At 43.6% G+C, this 15910-nt stretch overlaps 2 protein-coding genes across 3 annotated transcripts in view; both read right to left on the bottom strand.

Annotated features, from left to right (window-relative positions):
• Nucleotides 1-15910, bottom strand: part of SV2B (synaptic vesicle glycoprotein 2B) — a 769788-nt gene that overhangs the window by 406677 nt on the left and 347201 nt on the right. The window lies entirely within an intron of this gene.
• The window catches only part of SLCO3A1 (solute carrier organic anion transporter family member 3A1), a 214690-nt gene that overhangs the window by 166222 nt on the left and 32558 nt on the right, over nt 1-15910 (bottom strand). For both annotated transcript variants that reach the window (XM_032783005.2, XM_032783006.2), the window contains exon 2: nt 15143-15608. In XM_032783005.2, the coding sequence (XP_032638896.1) occupies nt 15143-15608 (466 nt within the window). The remainder of the gene's footprint in view (nt 1-15142; nt 15609-15910) is intronic.

The following is a 15910-nucleotide window of genomic DNA, read 5'->3' as shown; positions in this document are numbered from 1 at the left end:
GATACAATACTCCAGCTGAGGCTTGACCAGCGCAGAGTAGAGCAGAAGAATGACTTCTTGTGTCTTGCTCACAACACACCTGTTAATGCATCCCAGAATCACGTTTGCGTTTTTTGCAACAGCATCACACTGTTGACTCATATTTAGCTTGTGCTCCACTATAATTCCTAGATTCCTTTCTGCCATACTCCTTGGAATTATCCAAGGTTATAAAGCAAGTCAATGGGATTGTCAAAATAGAACCCAGGAATCCAGTCACAAGACCCTGCCCTCATTGACAAGCATCAAAAGTTATGCATCTGTATAGAGAAGATCTCTCTTACAACCAGATACAGAATCTTGTACCTCTACCCAATTTAAGAGAAGCAACTGTGACTGTAGCCTCCTCTGCCAAGGCTAAGTAGAACTCCTGCAAATTAAGCTAGTTCAGTTACCCTCAGTTGTGCCTCTCTAAATACCTCCATGCTCACAGGCAACTGCTCTGGAGATCTGCCTGCTAGTCTGCCACCAGAAATACTGGCACATGCTGCTTTTTACATGGACATCAATCAAGACCATCTATTCCCATAAGGCACTAAGCTGGAAAACATCCTTACATTTATGGTGGGGGGGAGGGAATTTGTTAGTCAAAACGGTGCATGAAGGAAAGAAAAAGCAATCACACTACATTTTAATATTGTAAAAGATGCTGCGTTGCTATGATACAACATAAATTATCACAGCCCAGGCCCAAAGGACTGATTCAAAAACAACAAAAACTTTGGCCTTGGTCACTGAAGAGTTGACTAGCACTCACATATTCTTCCTAGTTTCCTCCTAATGGGAGGTAATTCACTTCCTACATGCCTCATCCCACTTCTATCACCACAGTGCATCAGTCTCTCATGACAGATCCAAAGACTGAAAGCTCTCAAACTTTCTCCAGCTAGTATATTATTCTTTGGATGATCAGTCTGATTGAACTGAGATATCCATATGTCATTAGCTGATTGTTAATAAGATGCAGGTGGTCTTTGATGTGGGGGGGTAATTGGCATGTGCAGCAATTACAAACAACATTTGTCACAGCAAAGCCGTCCATTTTTTATTTTATTTCCTTTAATTTCTAATAAGAGCCATCCCTTCCCTGCGCACAAACAAAGTCAGAAACGTAAAAACAAACTAGAATGACTAAATTAAGCAAGTGGAAAAGAAAACCATCCCCCCTCGCATTGCTTTCCTATCTAGAAAACATTCTTGTTGAATTTCCCCTGCTGCTTTGATCAGAATACCTTAGGGTCAGATCCTGCCCTTCCCAGGGTAGGATTCAACCTGGAGTAGGCTTTAATTAACATGAAATACTCAGAGTCAAACTTTATAACAAGTGAGATATCTGACCCTGCTGCAACCTGCCCATGGAGGCTATATAAATCCTCAAATCTTGGACAATTAAAAGAGGGCCAAATCTTGATGTCTTCACTCAGACAAAACCTGTACTCTAGTCAATGGAGGGTTTGGTCAGAGGAAGAAGATCCAAATTTGGTCTAAGGGAAACTGAAGTAAGTAATTGGCACTGCAGATAGAAGATCTGTGGTATCTTGGCAATAAGAAATTGGCAACTGATACAAAGCACTGCAGTGCCATTAACATAGCAAGCAAAGAGCTAGAACATCAGTGGCCAGTTCCTGAGGGGGGAAAGCCATTCAGAAAGCCAGTAGCAAAGCTGTCAGAGACCCCAAGTCCCAACCTAGCATGTAGGCCACAAGCCCAACATCTCTGTCCCAGTGAATAGCCTCCTCTTCGCATTGTTAGGGCATCTCTCTTTCACTCACACACACTTTCCTGTGTTGGGAGAATCACTTTCAATTGAATCTGCCTTTCTGTCCACACAGATGGGTAACTGAAATGGTGCACAAAGGTGCTGGAACTAGGGGTGCTGCTGCACCCCTTGGCTTGAAGTGGTTCCCATTAGATATAGGGTTTACAGTCTGGTTCAATGGCTCTCAGCACCCTCACTATAAAAATTGTTCCAGCTCCCCTGGTGATGTACCACTAACATGAAAGGCATCTCATCAGTTTTCACTTCTGTCGTAGGAGTTGCCATTTTGATTAATTCCCCCCTACCACCACCACCTCGTGCTTCCCAATATCTGTAAAAACACCAAAGGACAGAAAATCTGAGTCTGACGGTAGGAAGTCTAGGCTGAATGATAGAATTATAAAATTTTAAAAAAGGGGTGTGGATTTTGTATCTGTCCCGCCTTGTTTTTCAGCCTGAGCCAGCAAACATTTCCCTAGATTTGTCATTTGTGATAAACTGACTATTGTATCCATTTATTTTTTTTAAAAGGACCAGGCAGCACATTCCTTGTGTGACAAGCATTCTTATTTGGTAGATTAGGCAGCTCTGAAAGATACTAAATCACTCATCAGTTAGCACTAACACACCTTGGGGGCAACATAGAGCAGGGTCTCTCATTAACATCATGAGCCAGATTCACAGGAGTCTATGCAGGCTTTTGATGGTATAAACCCGAGTGCTGGGATCCCAGTACTGGAAAGTCTGTCAGAGTGGGAAGCTGGAGAGTTCTTTAGAAAGCAGCCACACCCTCCCCCCACCAGGGCCCACATACTGCACCCATTAACCAGTTTCTGTTGGTTAAAAACATATGTAAGGGGTACTTCCTAGAAACTGATCGGTCTTATCCATCTACGATGCACACATGACTGTCCCATCTAGTGGTCAATTGCAGCTGTTTGTGCTCCCTAACAAAACCTCACTGGACTAGTTATCTTGTCCTAGTCTCACCTGGAATGACCATACATTTGCTGTTAATGGCATCATGCTGATGTTTCAACAGCCATGTAATCGCTCGATTCCTTGGCCTCATGAAAGGAATACCAGATGTTGTGATGGGCCCTTTAACACCTTTGCCTCATGTCATGTCCATTCCCCTGGCATTCACTGGATGCACATATCAAACCCACCGCATTGATTAGCCAGCCCCTTGGATGTCTGATACCACTTATGCTTGCAGAGTTGAAAGCCATGGGGAAATCTCCTCAATCCTTAATTCCCCTTCTAAGGTTTGTGTGAAAAGCTCACTCTCTTTCCCCACCCCATTCATACGATTCCTAACAGCTCTGCTGCAAGCCAGCCGCTAGATCAGTGAGTGACCTACACTGAAAAGCCAATGTACAGGAAAGCCATCAAGATAAAAATTTAGCTTAATGGTAATTATGCAAGGGCTTTCTACCCTCATATGTCAAGAGAACATGCCCTGACATTTATGTTTATCCTACCGTACTATTCAGGGCTTTCCAAAAAACATTTTGGAGAAGCTTAGGCATATTTCACGTGTCTGGTATCTGAAGAATGTGTGAGCACAGTGGGCCAAAGATCAGGAATTGTAGGGAACCCCCTGGACAAGTGATGAAAATTGGGCTAACGTGCCACCCAGCTACAAGAGCAAGTGGACTTCATTCTCATAAGGACATCACAGGATCCTGAAACTAAGCCCAGAGGGCATCACTTCAAAGTCTCTCAGACCTCAGTATGTGACCCTGGCCTTTCTGTGTGTGTGTGTGTCACGTACATAAATGTGCACTGAACAGCAGGAAGCATAAAATAAACCAAGGTTTTTGCACGAGTGAGTTTCAGGTTTGCTTAGTTCAAACACCTTGCCCTACAGAAATAAACAGGCAGCCAGAAGCAAAGATGTTTGGGATGATGCAACCCACACGGTTGTGCACATGAATGTGGTCACTCACAATGAGGTACAGTCAAGAGACATGGTAGGGCAGGTACGAAGGGACGCACACGTCTGTGCATCAGTACACATTCTGTTAAGCTCTGGTAGCAGTAAGATACCCACCCTGGTCATGCATGAGTGTGTCAGGATATATAATAAGAGTGGTAACTATTTCACAATTGTTAAGGCAGTGATTATCTTTTAACACTACTGCCCCTGATACTTTGTTCACTGCTCATCACTCATTGCAAGGTTACAAGAACAGAAAGGAGACATTTCTGAAAACCCTCTTTTGCTCATTTGGCTGAGGACAAGTGGGATAATCTTTTCTGACAAGTATTAAGATATCTTCCACACCAAATTCTATATTTGCTGCTATTGCTTGGAGGACTCATATCAGAGGCTTTATGCCAGGCTAGCGAGGCTCTCCCCTTTAGGTCATCAGTTCAAGTTGAGGACCCTACTCAGTGTCGACTGAGGAACAAAACAGCAGGTGAAGCCCAGAGGGCAAAATATGGCCTTAAGCTTCCTTTATATTTGCCCAGATCCTGGACCAGATAGGGACCAATGTATCCTCAGCATAATTTACAGCAGTACTGCCCCTAACCCATGCCTGACAAGCCCCCTTTCATTCTGGCCTACTCCCTTCATCAGGGGCTTTGTACTCTTTCACTGGAGGAGGTCTTCTCCAGCGAATTCCAGTGCCTTTATGGCTACAGGACACCACTCTGGTAGCATTGCAGAGGCAGAATTGGCCCCTGGAAGTTTATCACCTGAAATGTGGTTTTTGTTAAATAAGTTCAGGGGTCTCAGTACAATTACCATGACAAAAGGCAAAGGGTTGAATTATAGGACACAGCAAATTTACATCTAGATCAGCCCTCCAGGGTACCATTATGGGAGAAGTCCCACTGCTATTGCCTACGTGGTATCTGCTTGATGATTAACAGCATGCTGTATAGACTCAGACTTTAAGGTCAGAAGGGATCATCATGATGATCTAGTCCAGGGGTTCTCAAACTGGGGGTCAGGAACCCTCAGGGGGTCATGAGGTTATTACATGGGGGGTTGCGAGCTGTCAGCCTCCACCCTAAACCCAGCTTTGCCTCCAGTATTTATAATGGTGGCAAATATATAAAAAAGTGTTTTTAATTGATAAGGGAGTGGTCACACTCAGCGGCTTACTATGTGAAAGGGGTCATGAGTACAAAAGTTTGAGACCCACTGATCTAATCTGACCTTCTGCACACTGCAGGCCACAGAACCTCACCCACCCACTCCGGTAATAGACCCCCTAACCTCTGTTCTGAGTTAGTGAATCCTCGAATCATGATTTAAAGACTTCAAGTTACAGGGAATCCACCATTTACTCTAGTTTAAACCTGCAAGTGACCCATGCCCCATACTGCAGAGGAAGACCTAAAACCTAATTGTAACTGCGTCAGTCCCAGGATATTAGAGACAAAATGTGATGAGGTAATATCTTTTATTGGACCAACTTCTGTTGGTGGGAGACGCAAGCTTTCAAGCCACACGGAGCTCTTCTTTAGCCCTGGGAAAGGAACTCCGAGTGTCACCAAAAAACACAAGGTAGAAAAGATAGTTTAGCAGAAGTAGTTAGCACATGGTCCCTTACAATATGTGCCAACTATTTGTGCTAAACAATCTGTTCCACCTGGCATTATTGCTGTGACACTCGGAGTTCCTGTCCCAAACCTGAAGCAGAGCTCTGTGTGGCTCGAAAGCTTGCGTCTCTCACCAACAGAAGCCGGTCCAATAAAAGATATTACCTCACCCACCTTGTCTCTCTGATGACTAATAGAGCATTCAGAACCACTTAACTTTAAAGAAGAGCCCCTCTGTTTAATTGTCTCTAGGAACTTTACCACTGAGAGTTCTGGGCAGTATGTATTTTCCTTAGCATGCCTGCCAATTAAGCACGGAGCAGCTCTCTCCACGGGATGGTACATCTCATGAGACTCTCCCCACTGACAACCAATTTAAATACAGCATAAAAATCACACATACACTCAAAGTGAGACTGTACTACAGCCCAGCACAAAATCAAAAGCAACTGCGGAATGCTTAAGAACTCCAAAGTAACATGCAAACAACCCCCAGCATCACCCACTCACCAAACACAAAATGAATTGTGGCTGTCTGGATGCATACTTTGTTTATTCAGTTCGTGACACAGAAAGCTATTAGCAGAGGGCTAAGGGAACTCAAGCAATTGATGCAAAATAATGGAGCTCACAGCCTTTATGACTGTATATTTTTTTAATTGAATAAGTACATCCATTTAACAGCCTCCATTCTCAATTCTCCCGCTTGCAGTGTGTCAGGTTATTTCCATTAATTGGTTATTGTTGGCTCTCTAAAGCAGGCTACATGCTTGTTTATGTTTCCATTTAATTTTAACTACCTGTATCATGCTGTAAAAAGGGGCACGTGTAACCAACCCAGCCCCACTCAAATACAGCAAATGAGATCAACATGGATTCCTCCAAAGTGCAATAATTTATTTTAAAGGTTATCAATGGATCAGTGGCCTATGACAGTGCAGGGATATCCCTCTGGAGCCTTGCAATTTAGTCTTATCAGAATCCGTATGAGGGTGGGGGAAGAGAAATGAATCTGATGTGAGGACACCTTTTAATGTTGAAAAGATGTCATGGCATTCAAGCGGGGGATGGCTCTCCTTTTCGTCTGGCATTAATTAATACATTGTCCCTTCTCAATATATGTCCCATGGGGAGTATGTAGCAGAAAGAAAAGGTTCCCTCTAATCACCAGCCAGAAAAAGAGTTTACTGCCGTGCTAGCAAATATGATTACAGAATACTGTCAAATCCTTAAGGCTAAAAACATTACATACCTTTAAAACTGTACATACCCATAGGGAATTCGATGCCTGTGCCCAGAGTGTGTGTGAATGTGAGTGACAGAGCTGGAACAAGCAAACCTATTATATGTTTATGGCTCACAACACATAGAAAGCTTTCCAGCTATTCAGAAAGGATGGTCCCTACAGTAGTGTAGTGAAGGGAAAACATCCCAGGTGGAAAATCTGGAGTTTACCTACTTCTCATTTAAGGGATAAAGCATTTATTCATTTCCATGCTCCTGTGACAAGTAAATCCTGGCTGTATGAACATCACAACTGCCATGCACATTATCTACTAGTTAGTTATGCTCACCCAAAACTGCATTTTAATGGCACTTTCGGTCCCTTAATGTCATCCTACACTAAACCCAATTCAAAATAAAGGGCATCCTCAGTGTCTACCAGGCCACTGCCCTGGAACACCAGAAAGGGAAATTTACGCGCTTCATTTTTTACCGATACATCACTGGTTCCCTACCCTGAGGAGCTCATACTGTCTGAGAGATAATCAGATAGAGATTAAGGGGAGGGAACACGGGGCATATAAACAAGCCAACTAGAGTCACTGTAGATGGCATGACGGAAGTGGACTTTTAGAGGGTCTTAAATATGGACAAGGCAAAGGCCTTGTGGATGAGCTCAGAGAAGTGCGACCAAGCATAAAAGGACCACAGGAGAGAAGATACTGATGTGATTGTGTGGGATTGACATGTGGATGGGTCGGGGGTGGGGAGAACGTTGGTAGGATGGAGGGGGCTGGGAGCAATTGGAAGATTCAACAAGGGAGGGGCAGAGTTTTCATGGTGGCAAGGACCTTAAATTCAATTCAGAGCCATCCTGGCCCACCCAAATCGCACCTCCACCTCGCTCTCTGCACTGGGCAGGTGGGTAGAACGGGGTAAGCCCCCACGCCTGGACCCTGCTCCCCAGCAGGAGCACCGAATGGGGGACAGAGCAAGCCCCTCATGTCCCGAGCCCATTTCCCGAGCAGGAGTGTGGGGTGGAGGGGGGACAGCAGGGGGAAGGAGTGGGGAGGGACCCCCACTTGTCCTGGCCCAACAGCCCCACAAAACCATACTTCCCCTCTGTGGGGGGAGGCGGCCCCTCTGTCATTGCCCACATACCCGACACTCAGGGCCCACTCAGTTTTTCTATCCTAGCTATACCACTCATTCAATGTGATAGCAATGGGTGTCAGCAGAGGGATTCAAAAGAGAAAAGTGATATAGTCAAAGGTCATTCCAAAGGCAAATTTTTTTTTTGTTTTACAGTGTAGATTCTAAACAAACATCCACTTCAGGAAAAGAAAGGGAAATTCAGAAAGATGGACAAGACTGGGTGAGATATTAAGTTTTCTTTCAAACTTGTCAGTAGCACCAACAAACTGCTTGGGTTCTCATGGAAATCTGAGTAAATTTGCTTGCAGAAGGGGAAAAAAAGTCACACACACATACTGCAGAAAGTAAGAAAAACAGAATTTGGCAGCATTTCTTGCATACATTCAGGGGCCCCACCCATCTACAGTTTTAACAAGATACTATATTTTGGTTAATGTGTTACATAAGGAAACATGGGAACCAATTTCCAATGGAGCTTCTGGGCAGAATTTCAAGTGTTCAGCTCCTATTTACCTAAATAAGGGCCAGACTTTTCAGAAGTACTCGGTTTACCCAGTAGCAAATACTGCAAAATGTATGGCCAGATTTTCAAGGACCTCAACTGATGTGATGAGCTCATTTGACAAATCTGGCCCTTATTCGAGTGCTCAGTTTCACAAAAATATATTTAATTTAAAATCGGATTTTCCATCAAAAAAGGGACAGACATGTTTTGACCAGCCCAACCATAATGAACATATAAAATATATGGTCTTGAGGTTCACAGTAATTGTTTAGCTTGCTAAAGTGACCTCTAAAATAAAAACGTGTCAACGTTTTGTGTTGTAATACAAAGCAGTGGTAGCCAGAACACAAAATCTGATGCCCTTCTATATTCAGCATCCTATGCTTCGAACTGGCTATTAACCCATTGCCACAGTTACTGATGTTCAGGTTTAATATCTGTCAATAAAGAAAATACTTCTGCTTCTCCTAAGCACAATGCTTGCTGTCTTTTTGACTGACACTAACTAATCTGAGTGGGTTTTAAATTGGCATTTATCACTGAAGACTTCAGGATTCAAGCTACTGTATTGTAGCTCAGCAGACTTGAGCTGGTGCTTAAATTAAACAAGAGCTCATGAGAGGTATCAGCACTTTTTGGGAATTGAAAAAAAAAGTTTCACACATTCACGTGGAAAAGAAAACAAAAAGATACTCTAACTCCAGGAATGAATGTGAATACTGAAAATAAAGGACCCAATTCCCTCCTGCCTCATCAAGTTCTGTGCAAAGTGAATGGAGATAATATTGAAATTAATTCTCCACTCCCACACCAGTGATGGCATTTTACCTTCCCTAGGTGTCAGTGACTACATATGGTGCAAGGACATGGAGTTTGGAAGATGGAACTAGGAGAGCCTAACTGGACCTGTCCTTCAGTGTTTTGAGCATTGGCCTGCTGACCCCAGGATTGTGAGTTCAATCTATGAGGGGGCCATTTAGGGAACTGGGGTAAAAATCTGTCTGGGGATTGGTCCTGCTTTGAGCAGGGGGTTGGACTAGATGACCTTCAGAGGTCCCTTCCAACCCTAATCTTCTATGATTCTATTTTCTCCCTCCTCTCATTCTCTACTTTCCCTGCAGCATTACAGGAGTGTGCCTGCTTCCGATGCTACTCTTCCTGGCTTAGAGCTGCTTTGCAGCATTCTGGAAGTTCCTTAATGCAATTCCTCCATCTTCCAGATGGGATCCATTCTTGCGAACCTGTGGGAGATTTAAAGTGATGGGAATCCTGAATTCAGAGGCTGTGTCAATAAAGAAACCAATCTTGGGGAAGGACAAATTTTGGGGCCCTCTCTCATTTAATAGAAATGTATAGCCAATGCAATCTGATGTATTCTTTTTAAATTTTCTATATCAACAGAATAATTTAGATAGTAATAATCTCCTGAATGCATGTTGCCTCTTTCATCTCTAATTATGCCAGGCCAGACACTGACTATACAAAAGTCATTCATTCAGCTCCAAAAGGCAACAATTACTGGGTTGAAATGGGGCAGCCTTTAGTGGCAACTTTATGCAACAGTTAAGGGTAGGAAGTGAAGGAAAATGCCTTAATCCACTGACACATAGAAGGAGTTTAGGGAGATGGCTTATTTTACTTTAAGATGGCATTTTGCCAAGATATACAAATTAATGTCTAAACTGCTGGATGTTTTACCACTACAAACACTCCTCCAGAAGGCAGCAAGTTTAAAATGGTAAACAGGGACTTACAGAAATATGTTTTCCCCAACTGCACTATACGTCCCATATGGCATCCAATTCTTCTAGTAACAAAATCCCCATTGGCTTCAGTAGTGAAGATCAGACCCATGGGCAGCTGAACAGTATAAACACAGAATTCCTCATAATAAAGGTTGTTAGCAGGGGTAATGGGAGACAATGTCATTATTTAGAAGTTAGCATTTATTTTATAAAAATAATTTACTGTTTAGAAAATATGGACATCATGAGGGAAGCTTCACTGTCAGTGAAGGTAGAGGAACAACAAGCTGCGCAGGTTCCCCTGGGGGGAATTCCCCATCCAAAATTGTTTCTTTACAATGACTACGGAGAAACATATGTGGTAAGCTGCTTTACCTGCTTGGAATCTTTTGAGATGAAATCAGATTTGTTTTAAAGAGATGAAACAGTATGATGTTGGATAAGAAAAAAAAAAGTAAATAAACAAGCACTGAATCAAATGCCTTTCACAATTTCAATGTTCTAACACAGTGGTTCCCAGACTTGTTCCGCCGCTTGTGCAGGGAAAGCCCCTGGCGGGCCCAGGGATGTACTTGCCGCTGCTTCCAGCGGCTCCCATTGGCCTGGAGCAATAAACTGCAGCCAGTGGGAGCTGCGATCGGCCGGACCTGCGGACACGGCAGGTAAACAAACCGGCCTGGGCCGCCAGGGGCTTTCGCGGTACAAGCAGCGGAACAAGTTTGGGAACCACTGATCTAATGGGTTTTGGGGTTTTTTTTTAATCTCTTTGGCTCCTTTTGCTATTGTCATGACCTTTGAGCTACATGAACTCTTGGTTGATGAAATGAAAAAAATTGTACCCTGTCATTAGTAGGAACAGATACCAAAAGACAGCAGAGTCTTGTCTATGTTAAGGCAAAACTGTCTTTTCTTTTAAGAATCCTTGTTTAGAGTGGGGCTCGCTGATTTGATATTCCTTCAGTCACCACAAAGTTCCTCCTCCTTATTTTCCTAGGGCTGGTTACTACAGCAACAGTCTGTTTGCGATTTGAAGCAACATATTTATTACATGCATCATAAACCCAAAGCACTGCTACTGTCTCTAGAAATTTGAAATACAAAATAGCAGGAGCGATGAGATATCCTTTCGTTAGCATATTGCCCCTTGCTCTTTGCAAGGATGAAATCCAAGGATGAAATTGTGCATGCATGAATTTGCACTCAAACCTGTAACGGGACCCTCATGCAATCCCACTTAAGTCCACGATGACGAGCACAGGCACAAGAATCTGCCTGCATGGATCTGCCTGCATGGATCCAACTGTTGGATCAGGGCCCTAACTAGCACACACACTTTTCACAATTGTACATGCAGCTGTGGTAAGGGTAGCTAATTAAACATAACTTCATATAGCATGTGCGCATGGAATGACATATCTACATTTTGTGGGACTATAATACACTAAGTTTGTAAAGTATTTGCATTTTAGATTCAGTGAGATTATTCACAGAGAGTGCACAGTGAAGCATATGCATAAATCTTTGCAGGTTTTGGGCCTAGACAGAATGGTCGAACTTCATCCTTTTCTCCATCACCTTCAATGGAGTTACACCAGGAATGGATGGCCCATCAACTGCAATATCTATATTATGGAGTAACAAATTTCCAACCCTGAGGCCCACACAGTTGCAGTCCTAATTTTTTTTTAATCCTTCTCTTAATTCTATCAGGTTTCACAATACTTTTCAAATCCATGCTCCACTTTCCCCCTCCCATCCTGCCCCATATTATGGAGGAGTTTCCCCAACATAAGTGTTTCCCAAATGTCAGTTTCTCACTAGATAGGTGGCATCAGACACTTTCTACAGTTACTTGCCAGAAAGTCTCACTCTTGTGCAAGATGAATAAAAAGAAATGGACACAGTACACTAGGACAGTTCCATCCAGGTATGAGCACTCTTGAAGGAATTCGTGTCCTTTCTGGTAAAGTCAGGGGTGAGCAGATATTAACTAATACCTAGGAGTCAAATAAATGCCTTGCCTAGCTCAATCATAGACCAGACACAATATGCACATTACTGAAGTGAGCCATATGGCAAAAGTTACATAGTTTGGCCAAAAAATGATCATTTCTTTGCAGCTGTCTAATGTGACAAGATGACTGTCTGGGCTATCAGTATTAATTAGTTTCTCTCCCAAGGCAGTAATCTGTGCTCACTTTACTCTTGATTTAAAATTATAGAACTCATCCCAGAAACCTGTTATCCTGGATGCATACAGCACAGCCGCTACAGCAGTGGTCACCAACCTTTTTGTGGCCAGTAGCACATTCATGTTTTCAGAAGAGTGTGGCGAGCGCCAACAATTTTTCAAGGCTTATTTTGTATTTGTACATTAAATAATACAAAAACCATCATATTTAATATTACATAATATATGAATCCAGAAATAAGAGAGAAGCCGGAGAGAAGCTGCAAGGACAGAGAACACCGGCACCCGCAGCCCCGGAGTACTCTGTCCCCAGCAGGCATGGAGCCCTGGCTTCTCTCCCCTGCTGAGCATTTGGCAGGCCTCACGCCTGCCTGGGATCGAGAACACCAGCGCCCGCAGCCTGAGTTCTCTGTCCTCGTCAGGAGTGGGGCCGTGGCTTCTCTCCCCTGCTGGACACTAGGCGGGCACACATAAATGCCCCGAGGGGCATCATGGCACTCGCGGGCATGACGTTGGGGACCACTGCCATGCAGAGTGAACACTATCATAGGAGAAGGTGGTTGGTATAAAATACTGCACAGGGAATAACTGAGGGAGTATAACACAGTGGAGAATGAACCAGTCATGACACTTTACTAGCTTTGCTCAGAGCTGATATGCTTCTTTTTGCCAAGGTCACTGAAAATTCTATCATCCGACATCACTGAAAAAGTCAACTAAATTGTGGGTGGGATGGGTCAGAAATTACTCATGGATACTGCTGGTCCCCGACTGGATGACTGCACATACACTTCTAGCACAAATAGCCACATTTTGAACGGCTAGGAATGAGTTTCCATGGACATTCATGCCATTTTAACAAAAAAAACCACTGTTTGCAAAAAAGTGAAAACCAAAACAGTTGGAAAGCAAGTTTCTGAGGAAATTCAAATGATTGCTGAGTGGATTTTGTTTTGGCAGTATTTTCCCAGCATCAGTTAACCATCAACTCTTTAAAGGCTATGTTAATGCAGCAAGTTTAATGCTTCAAACAAAATTCCTGATGGCCTCTCCTCCTGACCACCCTGCGCACATACCCCTCCCGAGTCCCGATCTCAGAGCTGTCATATCTATCTTGCCAATGTATTTACTCCACTGACTGACGCAAATTGCAAATTTTTCAAGATATTTCTTTATGATCAATAACTCTGAAATCATTATAAGACTTAATTCAAACTCATGGTTTGCGGCATTGACAGAGTTTCTCTAGTGAATTTGGCTTTGTGTTTACCTTGAGGCCATTTGTTATCCTGTATTTTACACACAAAATGATATATTTCCAATCCTCTTCATACAGTGGAATCCTCACACAAAATTCAAGTAAAATGCTCAGAGCACAAAATTCCAGTGTGCAGAGCTAAATGTTGAAATAATGATTTTATGACCACTTAAGGAATGAATGGGCTGTACCATGCACATGCTAGAACCTTCTTAAGTAGATGCAAGAGGCGTTAATCTAGAAGAGGACGATGACAGCTATGCTCTTTAGACAACCTATCCAATAGGTGTCCCCACTGTTTCACTAAGTTTGATATCATGGGACATATTCAGAAAGGCAACAGAAGGTGAGCAGGGTTACACGAGTGGCCATTTCAGCCAGGTATATTTTGGTAACTCAACCAGAGAGGTCATAGCAAGGTGGTTTGTTGATGGGATTGCCTTTTGGCCCTCAGTCAAAGTAGGTCAGAGTTGAAGTTTCTGTAGCCATTAAATACCCTGCTGAGGGACACAAGAGAAACACAGGCAGGCAGGTATCAGAGGGGTAGCTGTGTTAGTCTATAAGGTGCCACAGGATTCTTTGCTGCTTTTACAGGCAGGCAGGCAAATTAGATAAGCACATGCCTCAGTGCTTTGCTGAACTGGAGCCAGCAGAATTGGTGGCTAGCTACTACTGAGTCCTACGGAAATGGAGCAGATATTGTATAGAGAACAGATGGACACAGAGTCTAGAGGCTTTCAGAGGACAACTTCACTCACAAAGTTTTCTGAAGCACGGTCAGTGCGGGGTTCCTCACAGAAACCCATGAGCTCTTTACGCTAAGGCTAGAATATTTCAGTTGATAACCAAAACCTAGCGTTACTCTTTAACCCCATCACGTAACACCATGCAACTAACCCCAAGCTGCCTGAGATGGACTGAGTAATTTTGCAGCATGATCACCATCATTGGGATTTAGATGCCTAACTCTCCATATATCACAATAGCCTTACCAGCTTTGCCATCCTGCTCCCCTATGAGTAACATTTTCTGGGGGTCTTTCCACAAGATGCTGAGTAGGAGCACCTGCTCTACAAAGAGAACTTTCTTTGTGTGGGGGGTGAGTGTGTGTGTGCATGCGCAGAATAGCTTTTCTAAGGAATTATTTGAAAACTTGAAAGGAGAAATGCCCCTCAGATCCAGTGCCTTCATACAGTAATCATTAGACATGTCAACTAACACACTATGGAGGCAGCCAGAGTACACTGGATAAGTGGTTAATTATTGTTTTATAAGCTATTTTGATGTTCTGCAGCTAAAGCTCAACCACAAGTGACCAATATCATTAGAGTTTAAGAGACATGGGAAATTGCTGTGAAAAGAGAACATCTTTCCTAATCATCCACTGCCTCATTATGGCTGCCAGCCCAAAGGATGACAATATATCACCAGCTTTCTCTACTAAGAGCGAAGACTCCTGCATTTCTCTGCCATGGTATTTTAAGTGGAAGAGGGGCAGGGAGGGCACAATGGTGATCAGTGGCAGAGAGATGTTTCTTATAGTAGTTAGTTCTTGGTAGATCAAAGCCAAGGTACCTTCACAGACATAGAAGCACAGAGAAGAACCCCGAATTCATCCTTTCTATTGATGCTGGATAAACCAGACAACAGAATGAGCTGCAATAGCAGGAACACCTCAACTGCATTCAAACAAACTTCAAAGTCTTACCTATATATAGGGAGGAATCTTTCCGTCTCACGTGGTCATCGATGTAGGAAACTCCTAGTGGCTGTACAGGGGTTGCACCAATGCCTAGGAGCACTTGTGCTCCAATGAGAAGCAAGTACATCATGTTGGTGGTAGTCCTATTCCTGCAGATAAGATCCGGGTCTGGTCCCTCGTTGCTGGTGGACCCATTGGCAGCACACACATCCCTCCCTTCAGCCCCCCAGCGTATTTCCCCAGATTCATATTCATACTGATGGGTCAGAAATTCAGGCAACGCCGAAAGGAGGGCGCCCAGAGCCATGACTATTCCTCCGCATCCTATCAAACGTGGCCTATGCCCCCGGGCTCCAAAGTAGCTCACAAAGAGAATGAGGGCCAGGTTCCCAATCTCAAAGCTGCTGGCTATCACCCCCACATCAGCGCTCTGCAGGTTGAATCGCCGCTCCAAGGTAGTTAAAACACTCACCTATAAAGAGAGAGAAATCCAGAGACAATTACTTAAAGAGCACATAACTTACATAACATAAGAATGGCCATACTGGGTCAGACCAAAGATCCATCTAGCCCAGTATCCTGTCTTCTGACAGTGGCCAATGCCAGATGCCCCAGAGCGAACGAACAGAACAGGTGATCCATCCCCTGTCCACCCTTCCCAGCTTCTGGCAAACAGAGGCTAGGGACACTGTCCCTGCCCACCTTAGCTAATAGCCTGTATTCTGTTTACTCCATTTGCTGATCTTACCATGATAACTCACAGCTGTTAGTATG

The sequence above is a fragment of the Chelonoidis abingdonii genome, chromosome 9, assembly GCF_003597395.2.
Source record: "Chelonoidis abingdonii isolate Lonesome George chromosome 9, CheloAbing_2.0, whole genome shotgun sequence".
NCBI classification, from domain to species: domain Eukaryota; kingdom Metazoa; phylum Chordata; order Testudines; family Testudinidae; genus Chelonoidis; species Chelonoidis abingdonii.
Note: the sequence above shows the minus strand (reverse complement) of the source record. Positions and strands in the feature narration are given on the sequence as shown.